Source organism: Lepisosteus platostomus, chromosome 3, assembly GCF_059453375.1.
Source record: "Lepisosteus platostomus isolate fLepPlt1 chromosome 3, fLepPlt1.hap1, whole genome shotgun sequence".
NCBI classification, from domain to species: Eukaryota; Metazoa; Chordata; class Actinopteri; order Semionotiformes; family Lepisosteidae; genus Lepisosteus; species Lepisosteus platostomus.
In genome coordinates, this window is record NC_142613.1 from 60,220,930 (window position 1) to 60,246,378 (window position 25,449).

At 40.1% G+C, this 25,449-nt stretch overlaps 1 protein-coding gene across 2 annotated transcripts; it reads right to left on the reverse strand.

Annotated features, from left to right (window-relative positions):
- Positions 1–959: 959 nt before the first annotated feature.
- fdft1 (farnesyl-diphosphate farnesyltransferase 1) lies at positions 960–15,867 on the reverse strand. Of its 2 annotated transcripts, XM_088626240.1 has the most exons (8): positions 15,654–15,867; positions 13,454–13,551; positions 10,969–11,152; positions 9,745–9,873; positions 8,526–8,717; positions 4,630–4,806; positions 3,619–3,771; positions 960–3,319 (listed from the first exon to the last, which is right to left on the reverse strand). In XM_088626240.1, the coding sequence occupies exons 1-8, from the start codon at positions 15,750–15,752 to the stop codon at positions 3,098–3,100; spliced, it is 1,254 nt and encodes a 417-aa protein (XP_088482366.1). In that variant the 5' UTR covers positions 15,753–15,867; the 3' UTR covers positions 960–3,097. The 2 variants fall into 2 exon arrangements, with proteins under 2 accessions (XP_088482366.1, XP_088482365.1); XM_088626239.1 differs by lacking the exon at positions 15,654–15,867 and having other exon boundaries at positions 13,454–13,976.
- Positions 15,868–25,449: the final 9,582 nt, after the last annotated feature.

The window sequence follows — 25,449 nt, forward strand, 5'->3', positions numbered from 1 at the left end:
GCTCCGTTCTGTAAAAGACTACATCCTGTTTTGTGGATTTTGTGTAAAAGACTACATCCTGTTTTGTGACATGCTGTGTTCACCAAAGGAGTAGAATGCTGCACGTAAGAAATGTACTCCATCCACATTTAACTGCTTCATCCAATCCAGGGTCTTAGGGGAGCCGAAGTGTATCCTGGCAAGCAACGGGTGAGGCAGGGTACACCCTGGTTGGAACGCCAGTCCATTACAGGGCAGACACAGACACACACTCACACCAGGACCAAATTTCCCAGAAGCCAACTAACCTAACGGTATGTCTTTGGACTGTGGGAGGAAACCTAAATGAACATGAAGAGAACATGTAAATCCACACCCTTGTGCGACTGTGCATCATAGGACAAGCTAGAAACCTTCCAAGTCCCTTTACTGAAAACGTTCTCCGAAACACAAAAAGAAACAACTGACACATACTGTAACTGGAGAACAGCAAATCTGTGGTCCAAGTTCTCCAAACTCAGTCCCAGCTGCGGAAAGGTAGCTACATTTCAACCAACAACATACTTTCTCATACCATTCATGTATGATACAAGTACGGTATGTCTATTATTTGTTAATGGATTCATGTTGTGTTTCATTTACAGTACATGCCTGCAAAGAAAATTTCCCATCTGGGACAATAAAGTAAAGTAAGTGTAGCTCAACAGAGAATCATGGAAAATCTTGTAATTGACTGCTAAAGCTCAAACAAGACTAATGCTCACCTGTCTGTTTTTTTTGTCATAAGGGAAGAGGAGCTGAAAGACTGCACATTCATTATCAAATTATTTTCATACATTCTGGGAATATCACAAGAGCAATGTGGGTTGAGTAATTTCAGTGATTTGTGAAACCAAACAGGATAATGACCATTACACTCCTGGGGTGCTAGGAAACTGAAGGAAATAGCAAAAACACTGGCAAAAGAAAACACAACAAAGTTTCTATTTTAACATTTATTATTTAATCAATTATGTACAAATCAAGATGACACATTACATAGCAATGGTAGAACGCCACCTTATTTATTTCAAAATACAATCATGCCAGCTTCTACAGAACAAAGCTCTGTGTTAAGAATAGTTAACAGCAAAATAATGCTGCAATATGGTATACAGCAAATACTTCAAAAGAATGCATGGCTGTCCATAACTCTCCTGCAGGTTCCATCATACAGAAGTGTTTTTTTACAAGTTTGTTGTTGTAATTAACCCTTCTAACATAAGTTGGTTTAGCAAAATCACCAAATTAAAAATGAACAATAAAGGTAAAATTATTTTCAAACGTGTTTTAACTTGTCTGACTGGCACACATGCATTGCATTATCAGCAAGTCAATAGGCCAATGAGAGCTAGCTTAGTAAGACTATAATATCAACAAATATCTTAAACATCACATGTATCTTATCTGAAGGTTAAATGTCTCTCAAAGTGCCAGATATGACTACTTAGAGGTTGCAATTAGGACTAAATTAATATGTTACAGTGAGTTGTTCACTTACACAAGCAATGAATGAATTTAGCAGCACAAAACACTGTCTTCTCTTTTAGGACGCTGTATGCTTTTAATAGGATTTAAAATAAATAAAATCGAGAATGTGTTAATGTAACTGAAAGTTGGTATAATCAAACACTCTGGCACAGTCCATAAAAAACACCATGGGCTTATCTGAACAAAAGCACTTACATTAGGGGTCAATTAAATCTCTACACTGAATTAAGTTAAGGCAGGATCTTAATTGACCTACTGTGTATTTTGTTCTTAAATCAACTTATAAGTCGTTTTTTTTATTTTTATTTCACACGTCAGTGTGTAGTATCACCTGAACCAGCATTTCAGGTTAAAACCTCAGAACATCAACTCCAATTAAATTGCTCACTGGAGTTGATATACAGTAGTAACTAACACATCAACTTATAGTTAATTATTGATTCTGCCCTAATAATGAGGGACATTTACAGCAACACTATAAAATATAACTTGAACAGACAAACATCTTTCTTACAGAAGGTAAACTATTGTACAGGACACGTATTCTTTTTACTTCCATAAAATGTGGAAATGCATTTTAAAGCAAGAACAGGATGCACTTTCCAGAAAAGGATGGATTATAGGAGTATGGAACACATTACCCAGCCATGCTATCAAAGACAACACCCTAGCTTTTTTGGAAACGGTTGGGTAAAATCCTTAGATCAATTAGAAACTAATAATTTGTCTAGACGGGCTACAGTAAATGGCTTCCTATCATGTGTGATCTTTGTTATTTAAAACAAAGACCTCAACACTGATGCTAGAGAAAAACAAAATCTGAAAAAAGACCGCAACACCTAATGTTGGATTTGTGCTTGATTTCTGTCCCTTATGTCCTGTCCCTTTACTCGCATAAACTAAATTTTCAGTTTTCCCATTGTTTTACAATGCTAATGCAATGCCTTTACAGCACTTGCCTTGACTTCCATTTAGCTTCCCCAAACCATGGTGTGTTCTATCATTCTTTAGCTTGATTTCAATGTGCTTCAATACATTTTATGTTTTTCCAAGGTATAGCACAGTATAATTTTAAAATGGATGTTAAATAACTTTTAAAATCTATCAAGGGGGAAATTAAAATGCTTACCTTGTCGTTTACCTTACTTTACCTTTACTCTTCACGGCAACTATGTTTCAGACTACAGTGTGACTTTTTTGTTAAAACAAATCTTGCTATACCGTATTTTCCATTAACATTGCAATCGGTTTAATCGCTAGATGAATTTCAAATGGCCTGCCACCTTCCCTTGTTCTCGTCTGATCACAACAACGTCCTCTCAAGAACTGCCCTGTAAGCAGAGGATTGTGGAAGTTTACAATGCGTTACCCACACTGACAAGGTATTGATTTCAGCCACTGCATATTGAGTAAGAGAAATTAAAGTCAAAAGCACTACTGTAGTAATAATAAAGTGCTACCCTGCTGACAACCACCGTTAAGATCCCTTACATCTATTTTTTAGTCACAAGTGTGTGAATATAAAGGTGGGATGCTTCCCTAAGAAAAAGAAGGCTCCCCAGCCTGCCAGTCAGGTTCCCAGGCTCCCTCAGTGTCCTTGCATGTTGCCCGTGCTGTTCGGCCCTGTGGTGGCACTCAGGTACTGCCAGCTCAGAGCAGCCAGCAACATGGCAGCAGAAAGATAGACTGGAGAGAGACTAGAGACACGGAAGGGCAGGGGGTCCTGGGACAGATTCTTATCGCGGATGGAATCCAGGATTTGTAACGTTCTGTCCTGTGTAGGGTCTGTGGGTGACACCTTCTGTCGAATCTGGTGAGGATGAGAAAGCCAAAAATGTATTTTAGTTCAGATCTGATGTAAAAAAACTTTTATTCTCTTTAGTTGCTGGTTACAATAAAATACCAGTCACTTGTTATACAAAACAGAAAGAGAGAACAATGAAGATAAAAAAAATAATCTGTCTGATCAAAGGCAGTTCAGACAGTAAATATTTTAACTCACTTCACAGAATAGCCATAGTATAGGTTCCTCGCTTGCATATTCTCTCACACACACGAACATCCTTCCTTTCACATCTCATACCTAGAGACTGACCGACTAAAACCCACCTCCTGAATGTACTGAGAGATAATGACCCGCACCGCTCCCATGCTGGTGGCCTGCATCATGAGGGTCACTGCCTGCCCCTTGCGGATTTTCACCACACCCTGGAAAACCTGTGGGTTGTTGTAGCAGGCTGACAGAGTGGCTATTGCCATCACCTGGGGTGAAAGAAAGAGAAGTATGAACAATTGAGGTTACAAAGAGGAAAACGTGGTCTGCCTTGCTCTCTGTAGTGTACACATCATGAAAGCAGACATCCCTTTAGAGTTTTTTTTGGAAACATCAAGCAATCATCAGATGATAGTGTAATCATAGGAACCCCCCCTTTAACCTAAAGCTCTGTATACACATAAAGAACTGAATTCAATTCAGCTTGTGCCGTAGTGTCCGTGTAGGTTAGCATGCTCTGAAGTAAACATAAAACGCAAAATAAAATACATTTTTTACGTTTTACATTATCCATTAAATCCTGTGTACATAATCAGCATTTATACACGATCTTAACTTGCATGCACCTCTACAAAAAATCTTCTCAAGAGTTAAATCTTTACTCTTTCTAGGATTGCTAAAATGAAATAAATTAGAATTAGTTGAAGGTATTCTTAATCTCCATCTGATTACTAATTTAATTGACTGACACTTATTCAAAAGTCATTTACTTCCGCACCCACTTAAGCCGCTGCATATTTACCTAGAGAAAGTTTGGGTGAAGTACCTCACTCAAGGGTACAGTACAACAGCTCCACCTGGGATCTGAACCCTCAGCTTACTAAATGTGAGTCCAGAATCCCTAACCTCTACTCCACACTCCTACCCTTGTTTATGTTAGGATTTTGGATTTCAAGGTAACCTTCCCCAGTGTGCTCAGAAAGGGTTGTATGAGGATTCTACTCTAACTTACGCTGACAACACTGCAAATGTGCCTTTTTTCTCAAAGCAATTTTGATGTGAGAATCCTTCCCAGTCCCTGTTAAGAGAAACAAGGGCAGGGTGGTCCAGGTGTCTAGGAAACCCACCTGGGGGATTGCGCAGAAGTTAAAGACACTCTGGTTCCGGAGGCGGGAGAGGTAGCTGATGACGTCTGGCACGTGACGGAGAGCGTCTGTCACCAGGAGGTTGAGACAGCTCAGGGCTGAGTCCAGGTGTTGCGGCTGTGCAAAGTCCTCCAGCCTGGCAGCAAACTGACTCCATGCCTGGAGGAACCACAGAGCACAACGTGCACAAAAACACAATACTTTTAAACAGGAGCCCTTAGAACATAAGGCACCTGCCTAATTAAGAATGGCCGACCTGATATCAGGTGAAAGATGAAACTGGTACAGACGCGTTTGGACATGACACCTTAACTTTGAGTATCATCTATTAGGGAAACATAACAAAATAGAAACAGATCGGAGGTGCTCATTTTAACATTAGAGCGCTCAGCTCTATCAGTGTATTAGGTCACAACCTGTTTTGTGTCATACTGTATTCACCAAAAAAAGTAAGGTGCTGCACAAATGAAATGTCATTCTCTAGATAACCATGTAGCCGCTTCATCCACTTCAAGGTTGTGCCCATCTTAGCAAAGCAAGGCAGGGTTCACCCTAGACTGGAAACCAGTGTATCACAGGGCAGACAGATAAAACACTCACACCAGGGCCAGTTTTTCCAGAAGCCAATTAACCTACCAGTACGTCTTTGGACTGTGTGAGGAAATCAGAGCACCTAGCAAAAACCCATGTTAATACGGGGAGAACATACAAACTCCACACAGATAGCAGTCCAGCTCTGGAATCGAACCCAGGGTCCCAGTGCTACCCCATATGTAGTCTATCATAATGTAAATTATGATTTACACCAGGAAAAGAAAACCTAATCCACTCAAAAAACAAAACAAATCCATCTAGACCATTACAATGATTTAAATACAGAAAGTGATTTTATGTAGAATTCATTATCTTACTCTAAGAGTACATCATTTCCATTTGTTTATTTTTTTATTTACATCAAAAAGATGTACATACATACACATATAGTACCATAGCTCTAATTCTGTGATAACAATCATAATAAAGTATTTTTTAACAAACATATCCTAAGATGAAATACATCTATGGAATTGAAATCTCTTATGCCTTTAGAAAACCTTCAATATCCTCAGAAAGTATTGGGACAGCAAGGTCAAAACTGTTATTTTTGCTTAACAGTCAAGCCCATTCTATCTGTGATGAAGAGACTAAAATGAATTAGAAGTGCTGTATAATATCTCTCTAATTCATCAGATAATATGTTTTATTTTGGGGTAATTCCACACATTTGATCATATTTTAATTTCCCTTCGGGATCAATAAAGTCTTATCTATCTATATTAGAAAACATGTTTTATGTTAGAATCAGTGGCTTCATGTGCCAGAAGTATAGGGATACACAAAAAGTTCAAAGTCAGTTTTTGGTTGCATATTCCCTTGAGTTACTAAGTGCCTTAGTGACGTCTATGGCCCTTTGAGTTCACCAGACACTGCGTAATTACGTGAGCTGCTTTGCCAAGCCTTTGCTGCAGTCATTTTGAGTTCATGCCTATTCTTGGGGTGTTCTGACATCAGTGATTTTCTAAGCATGTAAAATGTTCACTCAACCGAATTTAAGTCTGGAGATTGCCTTGGCCAGTCTAAGATTTTCTGCTTTTTTCTCTGATGCACATCTTGTTTCTATTAGCTGTGTATTTTGGTTTCATTGTCATATTGTATGGTGAAGCTCTAAACACTACGAATGGAAGCTTTGTCTTTCATATAAGCGGACAAAATGTTTCTGCAAATTTCAGTGTTCAATCTGCCATAATTATTACATCATAAGTAAAGGCCAGTGAGCAAGTTTCACAGACAGCCACACATGCCCAAACCACGACATTTCCTCAACAATGCTTCATAGCTGTTGGAGAAAGAGCCTTTTCAGAATCTGCAGTGCTTTTCCTTCTGTACTCTTTCAGCTTCAAAATAGTCTGATTTTCTTTAACAAAGTACTGTAGTTTTCACTTTGACTTTCGGTTACAAAGTCCACAGAGTGAAGTCAAAGCAACAGGGGATTGCTCTTTTATGAGTGCCTAATTATGCCTGACCTCACTAAAACACTGACAACTGTCATTCAGTTGTTCCAATACTTTTGGTTCTTCAAAATAAAGTTGTTGAGCACACTTCATTTGTTTAATTGGCTCAAAGGGGTAGAAATCAATTTACTTTAGTAAAAATATACTACTTAAATGATGTATGTTTTTGTAAGAAAACGGTTTTTAGAGTTCACAGTAAAATTCACAGGTCAGACTTATGTGTCCCAATATGTTTGGAGTTCATACTTCTTAAAATGTAAATACAATGCTTTAACTTTTGCAAACATGCAATGGCCAAAAAGGCTACTCTAGGCTAAATGTCATTGATGGTATTTAAAAGAAAAAAAAATTGTAATTATGAGATATAAAATGCCAACACTATCTAGTAAAAATAGTATTAAAAGTATAAAAGTAAAAATATATTATAAATCACTGTACTATCCGTCAACTTTTTCTTATTTTTGAGATATCTTATGTTTGACTGTTGGTCAAGTCTGTGACTATTCAGAGTTAAGAAATACTCTGCTGAAAAAAAAAGTATTGCTCAAGTATGTGGTTTGTGAAAAAAATCAGCATTAAAGAGACTGTGGTCCTTATTTATATTGTGGGAAAACAGCCCATTTCACAGTAGATAAAATTAGAGTCCATTTCCCACAGTTTGCCTAAAGGACAAGTCAGGCTCTATGACTTCCAGCTACTTTTCCATCAAGGGTCTGAACTTTTATATAGAGGAACAAATCTGTTTTGTGCAACATAACTGTGTAACTGATAATATTATCAGTTGCAGCAACATCCTGAATGACACACCCTACCCTGGAGCAAATCCATTTTTTTAATTCTAAAAAAAAAGTACCATGATTTTTTACACATAAGGTAACCTGTAAGGAGCATGTTTCAGTTTTAAGTTACGCATCACTGAGAAATGTAATTACAGCAAAATGTCAAATGCAGTAGGCTAGTTCTCTAAGCCAATAATGTTAACATTACACATTATGTGCTGCCATGAATATGTTACACACAGTGAACATGTTATGTCAAAGCCTTGCTAGTGCTGCATGCATCCAAAATGTCAGCAGCCATATCACCCTGCAACTCACAACTTACAATCCACTTAACCTAAGCAGGTGTGAGCCTGGTCAGTACCAGGATGGGAGACTCCTGGGAAAGCTGAGGCTGCTGTTGAAAAAGTGTCAGTGGGGCCAGTAGAAGGCGGTCACCCTGCGGTCTGTGTGGGTCCTAATGCCCCAGAATAGTGATGGGGACACTATACTGTAAAAAGGCGCCGTCCTTCAGATGAGACATAAAACAGAGGTCCTGACTCTCTGTAGTCATGAAAAAAACCCAGGGTGTTTCTTGAAAAGAGTAGGGGTTTTACCCTGGCATCCTGGCCAAATTTCCCATTGATCTTTACTAATCATGGCTTCCAAATAATCAGCTTCATCACTCTGTTCTCCTCTCCACAGATAGCTGGTGTGCGGTGACCATTGGTGGTGGTGGAGCCCCCATTACCTGTAAATCGCTTTGAGTGGAACAGAAAAGTTCTACATAAGTGTAAGGAATTCTTATTAAAATACAAAAGATAGATAAGACTTTGTTGATCCCGAAGGGAAAGTGAGGAAAACCTTAAGACAGCGCTGTTTCATGCCACAAATTGAACGATAGTGTAACGCTCTCGGGTTCAAGTGGGTATGCCGCCTCACCGCTGCCGCCTCAGGTCGGCCCCCCACCGCTGGGGACTCGAACCCGAGCCTCCGGCATCACTCAACAGGGACCCAGCCAGTTGAGCGAAAGGGACATCTCTAAAAGGGAAGAAAAGGCTACGATTACCTCTTTTGGCCAGAATGCCCGGCCCTCCTTCTGGTCCTCCAGGTAGTCCCGGATGATGTTGGTCTTCTGCAGGAAAAGGCCCATGGAGTTGGCGAGGTCTGTGGCTCTGCCCACCTCAGGATCCTCCAGCTGGGAGGCAGAGAAGAGGCGCGACAGCCCGATGCCAACCAAACCAGCCACATAGTGACAATACTGCCAGAGACAATTAACACGACGACATTAAACCTGAGGGATTGCACACTGCTGTAAGGCATTTCAAAAGACTCCATTGATCACTGCTGCAGTTGACTGCTAAGACTTTTTATTTCTCACTCCCCTATAAGTACCTTTTACACATCTGTAAATCTGAGACAAACACAAATAACTAGTAAGCTTAACAAGCATGTATCCTTAATCTATATCTGATTCTCTAAAGAAAAACTCTACTAACTTTAAATACATATTCTGGAATAGTGTCAGATGAATGCCTTGCTTTTATATTTTTATGGATATGTTTTCAAAAGGATTCAGCATATACAGTATAGCACTTTATTCAATTAATCCTTTTTAGTTTGTTTTATTTTTTAATTACATTTCTTTTTTTTTAGTCTTGTTTTCTTTAGAAAACAACAATAGAAGATGCTGGAGGAACACTGGAACTTTGTGCAAACTTAAAATCAATAGTAATGATTTGCATTTTATTCTTTATAAGGATGGGACTCTATTACAGATAAAGGGTGAGGGTTTGTTATAATCCAAAGCTATACATGTATGAATTCTGACTGATGGATCCGATATGAAATTGTAAAGTAAAATGATTATTAAAGCTTTGTGCTCAAACACAATGACAGATACTTGATTGCTGGATGCTAGCATGCTTTTCTAAGTCACTTCCATACTAAGGAAGATTTTCCTTTTTTCTTCAGTCAGAAAGCCTACGATTCCAAGACTCTGCTTCTGAAAACAATCAGTGAAGTGCTCTGATAGCATTGTCTCACTAGTCATTTTTCAGCATTGCAAGATTGTGTTTGAATCCAAGGCAATAGGAATAGACAGATTAAGAGACATCATTTTTGTACAACATGACAAATCTCCACTAATTTTTTCTCTGCTCTAGATTTGAAGGACAGAACTACATTTCTATTCACATTGAACACACAATCAGAATTACAACAGCAGAATCTTCTAAATAACCATGTACGGCAGTACGTTCTAAGGCTAGGAAGAGGGCTTAAGTTACCTTGTCCCATTCCTTCATGGAGCCCACCTTCTTCTCCAGGAACTCTGCCATGCCCACTCCCATGCAGTGGCAGATGTCAAAAATCACATCCCGGTATTCCTGGCCCAGGTTACGGAATTCTAATGAGATCTGCATCAAGAAAATAATAATCACAACATCATGCGCAGGGACTAACTGGGAAGAAATATGCCCTCAAGCACAGGAATGTGTTTTGTAATCGGTGCGCAGCATTTTCTGTTCAACACCCTGTTATTCAAGAAACCTTCACAACGGTTACTAATGTTCTTAGGATTGGTCATGCTGACTTGGTCAGTGATAGAAGTGAAGTCATTGCTAAAGTGAGCCACCTTCTGTTGCAGACAGATACAAATAAAATACAGTAAATCATCCATTTGAAAACATCCTAATGTTGCAGTGGCAGTCTACTGAAGTGGGACTTGTAGCGTGATCCAGGGACACGAGAGAACCCAATTTCCGGGCAAGAGGCAGTCGAGTTGGGGAACCTAAAAGCAGCACGCAAAGAACAGTCCAAGACTGCCTGCTCCCAGGACCAGAGGGAACCCCAAGCTGGGTCACATCCGGGGATTTATTTTGAAGAACACCTGGAATGAGCACGGTCACAAACCAACTCCAGATGCTCCTAGTGATTAACTTCCCCAGCAACTTTTGTAGGGAAACGAGTTAACAATGACATACAGTGCAGTCCATAAGCATCTGGACAGTGACACATTTTTGTTGATTTGGCTCTGTACTCCAACACAATGGATTTGAAATTAAACAATGACTATGAAGTTAAAGTGCAGAATGTCAGCTTTAATTCGAGGATCTATATTGGGTGAATCGTATATGAATTACAGCCCTTTTTATACACAGTCATCCCATTTTAGAGGACTAAAAGTAATTGGACAGACTGTACTGTAAGTGGCTGTCCAGGCACAGCTACAGTAGCATGACACAAATATTACTGCATCCTTGACTCTTATAAATATTACAGAGTACATACTGCTGCTAATTTCTACTCTGGAGCACTGAATTTATCATTAGTTTATTGAATGCTCCATTTATTATCCCTATGATTTATTATCAAGTGGTAAAACACACTCATGCTCTATTAAAAACCCCTCTGTATTGGAAATGAGAGAACATCCGTTAATAAACAGAAGACAAAATTCAAAGGGGAACTCAGCTCAGGGCAGTTAACTCCTTCCCATTGGGAATACTGACCGTTGGGAAATCCTCCAACACCTGCCGGTCCTTCTCCTGGCTCTCGGTGAAGCGCCAGTCTTCCTGGTACAGAAAGGTGTTGAAGTTGTGTAGCAGTGGGACCTTCTTGTCCAGTGGAATAGTCATATCATCTTCCACTGTGTCCAGAGCACGAAGCACCAGATAAAAGATACACACTGCGTGTCTGAGGGAACAGAGAGGAGCGCACCTGCTCAAACACCCGGAGAGGAGGGGCAATGGGTAACAGTGACAGATAAAGTACATGACCGCACAGGGGAACCTGCCATAGGAGAAGCCCAGAACTGACCTCCCCCCACATACTGTATGTATATGGAGTGTGTTTCAAGTATGGGCCCACTTGTAACTCACAGTACAACCCACAGTGAGTTAAAGTTAGGTATATCGATATACAATTTAATTAAAATTTACTTATATAATTGGCAGGGCTTATCCAGATGACCACATAAAGGTCTGTGATAAATAGATTGATTCGGGTATTTAAAAATGATACTTACAAACTAGTTTTAGGAAGCAAATGGAACTTTGCTGCAATTTTTTTTTAAATACCCACAGGTCATTGCCACTTCACCACTGCATAAAGTCATATTATGTCACCTATACCACAAAAGTTGAAAAGTGGGACTCTCAAAAGAAAAGTAAAAAAGGAGCAGTTTGGGTTTTTCTAGGCTACCACCAATGAAGACTTCAATACAAAGCAATCTTAACTCTTGCTCATTGCTTGTTAGCAACATGTCACCTAGCCATTCCTGCGGTGACTAGTGAGGAAATGGTGGTACCTACTCCGATGAAGAGGTACTGTATTCACCAAACCCATGATCTCCAATAATGGTGTGGGCAGTGAATTATTTATCTAACCGAAAGGGGACATTTTACAGAAAATACAACAGCTAGACAAGTAAAGCAGGATATTGTACCAAATGGCTCCTGTGAACTCCCTGGGCCTTTCCTTAGAGACGTTACCCAAAACAATGATCGTTGGCTCAGAAGATAAAAATCAAATAAATAAGTTACTTTGTTATAGTGCTATTAGTGTGTAATGTGAGAGGAGAGGGCAGAGGCCCAAAAAATATTTATAACTGGCCTGAGATTGGAAGATTCACAAAGATATATCTGTATTGCTACAAAGATAAATTGTATAGCTATCCTAAACCATACTTGATGAATAGTTTGCAAAGTCATTATGCGTCACTTATTCCTGTAGATTTATGTCTACAATCTATGTCACTCTACCTTGTTTTGTCCTTGCAACTTTTTGAGTTATTTGTTCTTATCTATTATTTATATTATACAAGTTTCCTTACTTTCTATTAATCGATTTTCTAACTGCTTTATCCAACACATGGTCGGGAGGGTGTCAGTGCCTGTCCCAGCAGGCAATGGGCATGAGGCAGGATACACCCTGGATGGGACACCAGTCCATTACTGCGCTCCTAATGTACAAAAGCAAACATGCGCAAACTCACACCAGGGCCAATCTTCCTAAAACCAATTACAGTAACTTACCAGTACTGTATGTCGTCGGATTGTGGAGGAAACCGACAGGAACACAGGGAGGACATACAGTACAAACTCAGAAACTGAACCCAGGGCCCCAGCGCTGTGAGGCAGCAATGACAACCACTGTGCCATCATGCTGCCCACCTAACCTTCCATAAAATATTTTAGAACGTATTTAGATCACGGTGTATTATCGTAAATGTCTATTTTGAATGGAACACAGTTCTGGTATACAGTATAAATTAATATTAAAAGGCAGTTGTTTATTGTATAGCGAATAGTACTGGTTGCTTTAGCACTCATTGGCTGATACTGTCTCAATTATTTTAAAATCAAGGAACGACTGGCTGTCGAAAAAAAAATACTATTCAACTTCGGTCAGCAACTATCCTATATTATTCATGCGGGAAATCTACATTTTCTAAAGCGCACTGAGCTGGTGTCAACGTCCGTGTTTAACCTTTCACAAGGGCGACTAGAAATTGTTTACAAACAGTAACGTTCTGAGAGAAACTCCGTGACCGCCCTAAAGACTGTTCATCTTCCTCTCTCGGAGTTTAAACGGATATACGTAAGCATATTATGTAATAATATCAACATGGATCTGCTCCCAGATTGTCAATATATATATATACAGGTATCCCATCTACCACCCTCATATTTAAAATAAAAGTTGCAATCGTTATGTAATTCTTTGGTAATATTTTGACGTTTTCAAGGTCAATGGATGTTGTTTCCATAAAATTAAAATAAACAGAGTCTTCTATGCGTATTATTTCTCATAATGTAGTTATTAGCCAACACAGTTTAAAAGTGAATTGCATTTTCATTAATTTAATGGGTGTTATCGGGTAAGACCAACTCTTCCGTTGTTTACTACCTCAAGCAATACTCGGCACTTCGTGCAGACTCCGACCGAGCTTGTCAGTACAGTCAGTGACACTGTCCAAATCTCACGGACACCTACCGTAACTCTCCGTCTAGAGCCTGGATCACGGCTGCAAAGCTGCGGCTGGTCTGATTGAGGTAGAGGTAGCAGGTTCGCAGGCTCTCGCTCATCGACTCCTGGCATGAGAAACACAGAAACACCGGGCGTCGGTAAGACAGCCCCGTCTTCAGGGCAGGGGGACGGGCCGCCCACCAGCCTTCCTGGGTACCCCTCTCACTTCGCCTGCCCCACGACAGCAGAGGCCGCGAAGTTGTAACGGGGCCCCGTGGTGGCGCAGAGAGAGTCCGTTTGAACACCGAGAAGGGCAAGGTACTCTTGCAGCATGGGCCGGCCATGAAAGGACTGCACTGCCGCAGTTTTAAACTTTTATACTGTTTATATTCCTGTCATCTCCGTGTCTGAATATCCCGTGCGTGCTCGCTGTTCAGGGGGAAAGGGCATGGCAGCCATATCGCCCCAGTCCACACAACACCTTCCACTCCTCCTACATCCCCCAAAACAGCGCTGCATGGCACCACGCCTCTCTCACCCATATCAACTACAGACCAAAACACACACACTGTACTGCCCCCTCGACTCGCCCGGATCTGTTACTGACAGCACAGACTTTATACATCCTTTAAACAGTACATATTGAAAAATAACCTAACGTCTTAATACATAAAGTGTACTGCAGGACGTGGTTATCTTTAAGAATCATCTTAACGGTTTAGGAAATACAGAAAATGGACGCTATCGTATAATTTTGGAGCCTCGATACATTATAATTTATATAGCTGGTCCGCCCCCTAGTGGCAACTGGTGACCCTTTTCATTGCTTACTTTTCATCACAAACACACGCTGTAAATGCTTGATGGTTATCTAGCTTTTGTCAGGTGAGAAGGACTGATTAATAAACTACCCATGTTTCCAGATTATACCAAATTCAGCAGAAGCAGCAAATTAAATTAAAAAACATTTCCATAAAATTCAAAAGTGGGCAGATACCTGGCAGCTTCTGTGTAATGCAAACAACTGCTGAGATTTAAGTACAAGCAGAAAAAAAATCATTAACTATAATATAAAATGGGAAACTGTGAACTAGAAGAGGATACTTAGGAAAAGACGTAGGTGTTTATATGTTCACACACCTTCTACATTCTCTAGACAATATGGGGAGGCAATTAAGAAGGTAGAAAAATGCTAGCATAGTTAAAAGTAGAAGGCCTAGAATACTGAGTAACATTTTTGGTCACCATGTTATAGAAAAGGTACAGTACAGGCTGGGGCTTAAGGTAATGTCCTACATTGAGAAGCTGAAGAAAATATCTTTTGGGTATTCAAAATCTTTAAATGCATACAGTCACCATATCATATTTCTTTAAAGTGAACAGTGAAACAAACCAGAGAACACAAGTACAAACTCCTGTTTGTTATTTTAAAGTTAAAGCCTATACACTGGCTTCTTTCACGAAATGGCCTCATCTTGCTTGTAAACTTTTAATATTCATATATAATTACTTTACTGTCATTTTATCTAGGTTGTACTGGTGAAACATCATATTTTCTGCTTGTATACTTTAGTGCAAGTCAACAAGCAGGGTTTGCTGCTTCTACAGTGTTCGACTATTCAAGACTCCACATACAAATAGTTGCATTCTTAAAAAGAGGTCAGTTATTTAACGCGTATGAGAGCAAACCATTAAACACTCAAATCAACAGGAATTAACTAATAAATGCTATATATGTTTTTTACTATCGCTGCTATCTATGATGTATTAATATAATTTGTTTCTATGGCTTTACTTTTAAATAGTGGGAAAAAAAACAAATGTGTACGTTTAAAACCCATCTTTATGCTAATTTAATTAAACTATGCACTACAGTGCATTTCCAATCTTTCGAAACCAATGGGGGAAAAGCAATCTACACAGCTGTTACCGGGATTAAAAGATGCAACGACAAGTTTGAATAAAAACATTTAATTGAAACTGTAATTTCCCTTCGATTTGTGTAATGGTGTGTTATGTGGTACTTAATATCACTTAATTTCCTTATAACTCAGTTTTTTACTCTACTCTGCCTTGATGGAAATAATATAGAAAACTAATATTAACGACACCTTCAGATAACATTGTATTGCTATACCTCACTACACAGTACAGTGCCTTTCTTAAAATGCTAAACCTACTACAATGTAACAAAGTGTCTCCTGACAAAATTTATTTTGATACTCACGTAGTCCAGTTTTGGCATAACCGTCCTACAGCCTCCCATTTTAAATTTGAAAAGATTATATATCTCTTCTGGGTGGCCAAGTGATTTCAGTATATCCATTTTTACACTTGATCTGTAAGAGCAGTAGTGATGCTGCAGTAAGATGTACAGGTGAAAGATGCAGGTTTATTGCTCGATAGCCTCCTATTTGACATTAGCATGGTCGGCCAAGACAGGTACCGCCTCCTCCACTCACTCTCCAGTCGATCAAATAGTACGTCAGATGGACTGACGCTGGCGATAGGCCGATCCTCATGGGCTCAGGCGGGAGCGACCAATCACTGCACGGGAAGACTGGTGTGATGGCCCGCCTCGCTGAGCAGACCTACAAGCATAGGACATTTCACTCAGCTGCAAAGCGATTACTGGGCAGAGATTTTGATTGTGGCTTGTAGGCGTGTGTTAGCGTAAGATGAGAGAAATGGGCAAAAGGTTTAGACCATAACTTCTATTACCAGGAGTGGGGAAATGACTGGACCTGGTACAGTACCTCCAAAACTTAATTTTCTCCTACTTGGAGATTATTTTGGTTTCCCTGTCCTCTGAGTCCAATCAACCGTTGCTATAATGAAAACAACAATACGAATCTGCAAAGCGCTTTGTTAGGGAAGCCCGTTTCCGTCAGGGAGTAAAAAAAACAGCGCTATGGTATCTCAGAATTGCGACTTTATATCTTAGAATTACGACTTAAAAACTCAGAATTACGACTTTATATCTCACATTTGCGATTTCGAAATAATTTAAAATTTTAAAGAAACTTAAAAAGTCTGTTATGTTTTTTGTGTGTCAGCTTGTACATGGCTTACAAGTATTTAGGGCATACAGTAGTTATATACAGTAGTGTCACAGATGTCGTACAAAATACTTTAATCTTAACAGACACAAGAATAGCCTTTGTTAATTGCCATTTACAGTATCTATGCTTCCATTTGACAATTGTGGGCTTAATATATATATTTTTTATTAGAATGCTAAACAGAACAGGAACCAGTGCTGTGAACTGAACCGAAGAACAAAACAACTAAATGATCACCCAACTAAAATGTATACTTAGCAGAAGACAGTGGAAGACCCAGAATAATGTGGAATACAACAGTCAGGGAAAAAAAATCTCTGAACCAGATCTGAGGCACCAGAGCAAGAGCAGGCCAGGACAATAGTCTTTATCAAAGGGATGACTTTGTGTGACCTGTAGGTGGCAGTCACAGGAATGCAAAGGACTCACTAGAGAGAGAGTTAGGTAGGTCTGGTTAAAAAACAATAATAACTTTATACAGAATAATGAATTTCCTTCCTGTCCTTTGTAGCAGGAAGCAACTGTACTGTAACTGTTAACGTTTTAAACAGGCCCAATATTTGCTATAAGATGTCATTCTGGTAATTCTTGTGTTTTGAATGATTTATTGTAATCATTTGTATTGATCGATTAATGAATTATCAGCATGTTATTAATAATGTTATGAACCCTTTTAGATTTAGTATAGTTCATGTTTTTGCTCAAGTTTAAAGTTTATTTACTTATATAATTCATAATTTTAATAATTGCTTACACTTATATAGCGCTTTTCTGGACACTCCACTCAAAGCGCTTTACAGGTAATGGGGTCTCCCCTCCACCACCACCAATGTGCAGCATCCACCTGGATGATGCGACGGCAGCCATAGTGCACCAGAACGCTCACCACACATCAGCTATCAGTGGGGAGGAGTGCAGAGTAATGTAGCCAATTCATAGAGAATAAATATGTAATTAATTTACAGTAGCAATTGGTCATCATCACTTTTATATTACTCTATTAATACTTTATTATTGTATTCCATGTATGAAGTGATTAGAAATGTCATTTACAACCCCTAAGCTTACCAATATTATTTATCATCACATTCTAATAATTCTGATCATCAGTAGTCACTCTCATGTTCTGTGTAATGCTGCTGTCTGATCATGATGTCTCTTCATTACAGTCCACACACAATGCAATCATTTGTGCTTTGTGACTTGACCAGTAGAACACCCTTGTAGCTGTTACTTATCTCCAAAGTGTATTTCCCAAAAGAATTAACTATTTCACTCTCGAATTTTAAGTTTCTTAGTACTGAAATATGATCATTGGGAACCTATCTACTGGCAGGCAATGCCTGGGAAGAGCACACCTCCAGCCGTGCGGAAAAGCCAGCTCAACGGAGAGGAGAACCACAGTACCGGAAATAGTGAGGAATCTGGAGGAAGAGAATCAGAAGTCCAGAGCAGTGGAGTTGGGAGTGCAGGACAAAGAGGAATCTTCCTGAAAGGAGATTGACTTGGACAGAGCTGTAGAGGTTGGAGCTCTTTCAAATCTCTTTCCCGTTACGGGTAGTCTGCAGCACCCTCCCATCCGTAACGAACCTGTACAAGTGGGGTATGAGCAGTGGCGGAATAAGGTGATGAGAGGCCCCTAGGTTACACGTTGTGTAGCCCCCCATCTCCCACCCATCCCATTACCGGAAAAAAGCGAGAGAAAATTCTGTAATAATTCAGTAACGCGTTCAGAGTAAGAGCCTGCTACCGCCAATTTGAATGGAATGTAACGCGGCACACGCAGGGAACACACACGTACACAGGGAACCCAAATACACACACACTACAAAAGCCTTTAATGTAAGTACAGCAATACAACCAATAAATCAGATTCACAGCCAATCTGCGAGCTGACAAGAGAAATCACGTGCACGCTTACTTTGAAACTGACAATGCACAACAACAAGATCAACACAGCAGGGACCAATGACCACCCTGTTTGAGCGCATTATTTCAAGAACAGCAGGACACTTCCAACTCGTCCCAAGTCCATTGCAGTCAATAGACTCAAATCGGTCAATACACTGCGTTGACGATTAGATATTTTTCTATGTGGCCTTTCAAGAAGGGATCAAACTCACTGATAACTTCGAGGACACCCATGAAGTTCCTGTTGTCAGGGTGCCCGAACATTTCGCTGCGTCCCCTAAAAGGCAGCCCTTGCTCTGCTAAAAACTTCAACACTGCAATCACCCTTTTCAAGACGATAGTCCAATACTCGTATTCATTGTCAAACTGACTTTTTAGTTCTGAATCTATTAGACCATTATCAGCACAGCGCATAATGTATGCAACTATAGCCTTTCTTTGGCTCTCCGACACTTCGTGTTTTTCCAGTCACTTTAGCCTGCGGTCAGTCCGGACTGATTATCGCCGCCCCCAAATAATTTACATGCGAAACAAAACACTGCGCCTTTCGAAGGGGAATACGGCAGCCATTCTCATGACACACACTCGCCTTTTCCGAGTTTTCTTTTGAGAACCACCTCTTTTGGTGTTTATGTTGTCTTTCTGATGCTGCAACATCCGTGTCATGGTTTTGACACGATTTCAGACCCAGCTTCACCTAGTATACCCTCATCTGTTCATCTATTTTACCCCAGCATGCTGGGTCCGAGCTATAGGAAGCAGGAGCTGCTGTTGCGGCCTCTGTTAGCTCCACGGCAGCAGGTGCAACAGCCATGGTGCGTGCCTTGGACGTGGATCGTTGATCTTGTGGAGATGGTGGTGGATAGTGGTGGCGTTTCAGATGGCTCTGCCTCTGACTCATGTTATTTTGACTCCGTTGCGGGAGCTGGCTGGTCCTCGTGATCGGCGTTGATGTAGACTGCGCCCAGGCTAGAGCTAGCTGCAGCTAACTTTTCAACCGCGGTTGTTGTAGCACTGGTTGCAAAGTTAACCGTAAACCCAGGATCGGGGTCCGGCTCTGCAAACTTGAAATCTGTTTAAGTAGATCCCGCTCACACTGCTCTTTTAACCGCCGTGCTTTTCGTTTTTGCGCACCACTATCATATTTTCTATCGCACATTAGAGGCTGGCTACCGTAAACTTGCACCAGAGATCACAATGAATCCGCCAAAATAAATTTGAACTGCGAACCCATTGAATCTAACCAATCATTGGTTCAGAAATTATTCTACGTTTTTATGGACCAATGGGGGCCCACAGGTCCGTTTAAAAAATACTCTGGCCAATCAGGGCCCCCTAGGCTATAGCCTATGCTAGCCTGTTCATTAATCTGCCCCTTGGTATGAGGGAGGATCCACTGTGCAGGCTCTGTGGAGAGAGTTGAGAAACGGTTAAACCCACCTCATTCGTTAGTGCTACGTTTGTGCCGTTGAAAATAGCGTTTGTGCTGCTTTCGTTCCCGAGATATTGTGCCTTGTTTTTCCGGTGATCACGTGACCATGCACGGTGCCTTTGACCTCCAGTGACCCCGCCTGCCGAGTTCAAGCGTCTGTTACCGGTGCGAGAGTAACAATTCTGCAACTTTGTTCCTCTGTTTTCCCTGGTGAAGGTACGGCGGTGGATTTTCCATTTAATATCATTATCTTCTATGCGTTTGTGTGAACGGGGAAATTAAATTTGTCTCCAATATCATACCCGAATCAGAAGAGTTGCGGGTGTAGCCTTAAAAAGCAAACATCAGCAAACAATTGAATGTTCTTACAAAGAGGCTTTAACGAACACGTCTTAATACCTCATAGCAGTGTCCTTTTTTAAAAATCTGAAGAAGTAAAAAGTTTAGCATTGTCTCCTTCTTAAATAAACATAGGCATGAAGGGACATGTGAAGATTGGACCTGAATTTACAACTTTCTGAACCAGTGTTGCTCTTTTTTTATGCAAAGCACATTTGCCAACATGAAACGGCACAAAGGAAGCACTAACGAATGAGGTGGGTTTGTAGTGGGGCATCTTCACGGAGCTGGCGAGCACCAGCCTAGTCGTAGGCTTGGCTGGCGTGAGGGTCGGACGAAAGGGCAAAGTTTCCATTCATTCTCCTTGGCTGTGCCCTTCTGTTGCCTTTGTGTTTTAATGAAGCTTGACTTACGGCGGACCACCTCGCCTCTTCATTCTCCCCATCAGTGCCTATCGCTTCAATGTTTTAGTTTTATGCACCACGAATGAAACGATGTCACACATTGAAAACGAGACAGTTGTCCTTGCCGCTGTGCAGCAGTCTTTTGTTGTTAGTGATGCACGGGTCGGCTTTTTACCGGTACCCGCACCTGCCCAACCTGATAAAAAATCTTTTTTTTTAACCCGATTCAACCGGGCATCACTAGTTGTCATGAGTGTGTAGTTACGCTGTTTACGTTTTTGCTAGTGTGGTTCGACTGTTGCAGTTTTGTTCTTACGTCTGAACATTGTGGCGCCCTGGCCTGGCGTTGTGGCCGGAGAGCGCCCGGCTGAGATGCGCGGCGAAGGGCAGGAGGGGAGGAGGAGCCAAAGTGGGGACCGAGGACTACCGGCCAGCGCGGGTCAACTATCTTGTGTGGTTGGACATTGTTGTGGGCTGTTGGGCTGCCATGTAAATAGTTATCCCCGGTTTATACCCTTTTATACCTGTACCCACTTAACCACCCTAAAATTCCTGTACCCCAGGTGACCCGACGAGTCTGTTTTTGTGTGCCGGTGTCTTTTTTGCTGTTCTGGGAATAAATAATAATAATAATAATAGTAATTGCTTACACTTATATAGCGCTTTTCTGGACACTCCACTCAAAGCGCTTTACAGGTAATGAGGACTCCCCTCCACCACCACCAATGTGCAGCACCCACCTGGATGATGCGACGGCAGCCATAATGCGCCAGAACGCTCACCACACATCAGCTATCAGTGGGGAGGAGAACAGAGTAATGTAGCCAATTCATAGAGGAGGATTATTAGGAGGCCATGATTGGTAAGGGTCAATGGGAAATTTGGCCAGGACGCCGGGGTTACACCGGGGTTACACCCCTACTCTTTTTGAGAAACGCCCTGGGATTTTTAATGACCACAGAGAGTCAGGACCTCGGTTTTACGTCTCATCCGAAGGACGGCGCCTGTTTTACAGTATAGTGTCCCAGTCACTTTACTGAGGCATTAGGACCCACATGGACCGCAGGGTGAGCGCCCCCTGCTTGCCCCACTAACACATCTTCCAGCAGCAACCTTAGTTTTTCCCAGGAGGTCTCCCATCCAGGTACTAACCAGGCTCACACCTCCTTAGCTTCAGTGGGTTGCCAGTTGTGAGTTGCAGGGTGATATGACTGCTGGCTAATAAAGAGCACTTTCAGCTCTAAAAGTCTGAATTCCTCTTAAAAGGAGGATGCAAGTGGTTACGTTACCTGTACAGCGCTTTGAATGAAGTGTGAAGAAAAGCACTGTACAAATATAAGCAATTATTAATTATTTTTGTCATGTCTTACTTTGAGTTTGAAAGTTCTGAGTGTAATTTAAAGAAGCAGAAGGCTTATTATGGAACACTGGCTCAAATCTGGGACTCTGAAACACTAATATAGCAATGATAGTGACAGGAAAAGTGCAAGATGCAGAATAGAAGTGAAAAAGCGAGTGAGGTAATTTGTGGACCATACCAGCAGTGCTGTAATTCTAATTCCAAGAGCTTGATAAATGTGATGTGCAAGGAAGCAGAAGGTGTGCTTGATGTGATGTCTTCGTCTGCCTCCGGACATGAGACTAAAGTTGTCTAGCTTGGATCCGCATATCACTTCTCTGATTGCTCAACAAAAGCAGCTCCATTCGTCACATTAACTTTTTAAGTAATAAAAATATTTGCAAAATATGCAGCTTTTTTTGTAAACAATATTAGTACTTTTCATAAAACGTAATTCAATTTGAGTTATTTTTAGTACTTTAATAGGTGATCATTTTTAAAGGGGAAGAAGTGGATGTGGGCATAGGTGGTCCGCGGAACAGAGAACCACTGCTATAACACAATAAAATGTAAAAAAGCCCAAGGGGGGTGTAGACTTTCTATAGGCACTGTATATGTTTATTGTATATATGACATACATAAAAACTGAAATAACATTCAGAATGTGCACAGGGTTTCATTAAGTGTGCCAATCTGATTCCAGTTCTGTGTATCATTATTCATGACAATACAGTACAAGCAACATCTTGACAGCCTAAAACATGCTGAGGGCATCCTGTTTAAAAATCTTTATTGCTGTTGTTGAAGAAGAATGTTAACAGTAATTCATGCTGTATGTTTTCTGTAAAGAATGAGTGTGGATGGAAAGGTTTCTGCAAAGTGACCTTTGTTACCTTGAATAGCTGATATACCTTTTATAGCTGATATGGTATGAATGAACAATTACTATTATAAATTTATAGAAATAATTGAACAGAAACAGTGATTGTATTACCATTCTGTGTTTTTTCTACTATTCTAAAAAAAAATACTTAAAAGCCATTATAATTCTTGTGTAACGATAAATCTTCTGAAGATATTTTTGCTTACTTTTTCAATGTTTCCTGTACATCACAGTGAATTCTCACACAGCTGTGTATGTATCTTTCTTGTTCTTAATTTAGAACCCCAAACTGTAGTTTTAAAGAAAATCCAATGATTTTGTCTCATGTGTACATTCCACAGTAACCGAATACCCCAGCAGAACACTGAATAAGTTTGTCTGCATATTTTCAGCCCTGAAGTGCGTGAATAAACTAATGCTGATTTTGGGAGCAGTCATAGGCCATGGAGATTGACACAAGAATACAAAAGGGAAAAGAAAATCTGGAATATTGATCCGTGAAATATGACAATCATGTACAAAACAGAAAACTGCTGTATTCCCTTTGTAGGTAATCGTAAAAAATATTACTGTATGTTAATATTTGTTGTATTCTTAATTTTTCAATTTGTTTGTGTTCATTACTCAAAAATTGTGAAATATTTCTAGAGGCAAAAGATCTGCATCTCAATTTAATTGCTCAAACAAAAATTGCTGAGACTCAGAAGTGTAATTGTTTTATCATTTTCACATGGGTTACAATACTGAAACCTGAAAAAACTGAAAAATTCATACTGCCTCTTTAATTTTAATCATGTTGATGTTGATCTTGTGAGCAAAAAAACTTTTTTTTATTTAACCAGATTTTTTTGTGTTTGTAGCACACTGTAGCAAATCTGCTTTCATTTTGCTGTTTTATGTATGGTTGTCTTCTATTAAGTATAGTTTACATGTGCAGGGGTTCTAATTTTGCAATGTAGTTAATTTGAGGTTCAACCACATTTGTTAATCATTACACTAGTAAGAGGTGAAAAGGCATGTATAAATAAGTGAGTTTTCATGCACAGTCTATAATCCATGAGGCTCAGATGATGGTTGTACTTTGTGCATCGTCGCCTTTTCTGACGATGAGCTGCATGAAGAAACCAGTGCAGGAGAGCTTTTTGAAGTGGGAAAGCCATTGCACTGGGGCTGTCCCACTCTCTCAGCCTCAGAAGCCTGGGTCCAGTGGTACAAGTAGTCATCCTGAATGGAGACTTCCTTGGTTGGAGTGGATGGCTATGACATCTTTCTGTGCCTTGTCATGCTCTTCACTTTCTATGGAGCATTGCAACAGTATAGTGTCTCTATTACTATACTGGTGCATAAGGACCCACACAGACTGCAGGATGAGCACTCCCCCATGGCCCCACTAACACCTCTACGAAGGCAACCTTAGCTTTCTGAGGAGGTCTCCCATCCAGGTACTGACCAGGCTCACACCTGATTAGCTGCAGTAGGTTGCTAGTTGTGAGCTGCAGGGTGATATGGCTGCTGGCTGATGCTAAGATACAAATGTTTAAAAGTTAATGTTACAACAAATTAATGAAAGGTCTATAGAACAGCTACTGATAAACTTTGAATCTGTTCTTTGAATCTGTTTTATTTTATTGGCACACTTGCAGGTCACATTTATATGTGTATTAAATATGAGTATTAGAGTCAGTAGTGTTTTTTTTTGCATTTTGCATTTTTATAATGCCCATCAGTATAAGATTCAAGAATATGAAATGCATCACAAATTGACAGGTTTTATGACATTTGGATTGAGATATTCACATTCTCCAAAAACTGGACTATCCATGAATTACAGCAGTCTATTATTATTTCACAGAGCACCTCTATTTTGTGAGTCGAGGTACTAATTATTTTATCTGGTGAAGGCCACAAAAGAATGTACAAATTAGAATTTGAGTTGGCACTATTTCCATGTAATGGTGTACTTTATTGTATGACTGTTTAAATTGGGCCACAGTTAAGCCTACTAGGCCTACTTTATACTTAGGTCTGCGCATACTATAGAGGGTTAAGATAAGCATGTGCTGCTTTTCTTATTTAAAAGAATGCTTGAATTGTACATTTCTGTTATTTACACTATGACTATTCAAGACATTGGGTTTAGCCAACAGCAACAGGGATACCTGTATTGGATGAGTAGACGTTTTTACCAACATCACACAAAGTGGTGGCAAAAGTTCATTAAATGTAGTACAGTTGGCAGTTTGCCTAAAGGTTACAGGGCATGTAAGTGGTGCTCTCTTCTGACATTGTTTATAGCTGTTTTTTTTAAAAAACAGCAACAAAGAGAAACAGCTCAGGTTCTGCACATTGAAAATTAAACCATTCTGACAAGACTTTCCAATAAAACTTTCTATTCTTCAGTAGAGGAATTGCAACCGTGGATGAAGTCTTGGTGATAATGTCATGACTTCCAAATGTCATTGTAAATGTTGAAATTTGTTCTCTTGATTAATGTGGCAATAACACAGTTTGTATTGTTAATTATGTCATGTTTGCCAATAACTTTTCTTATGCTTTAACCAGACTAATACAACAGATTCTGAATAGATAAGGTCTGAAAAGTCCTTGTATTGTTTTCTAAGTTGATACAAAGAAATGAATCACCAACAGCAGC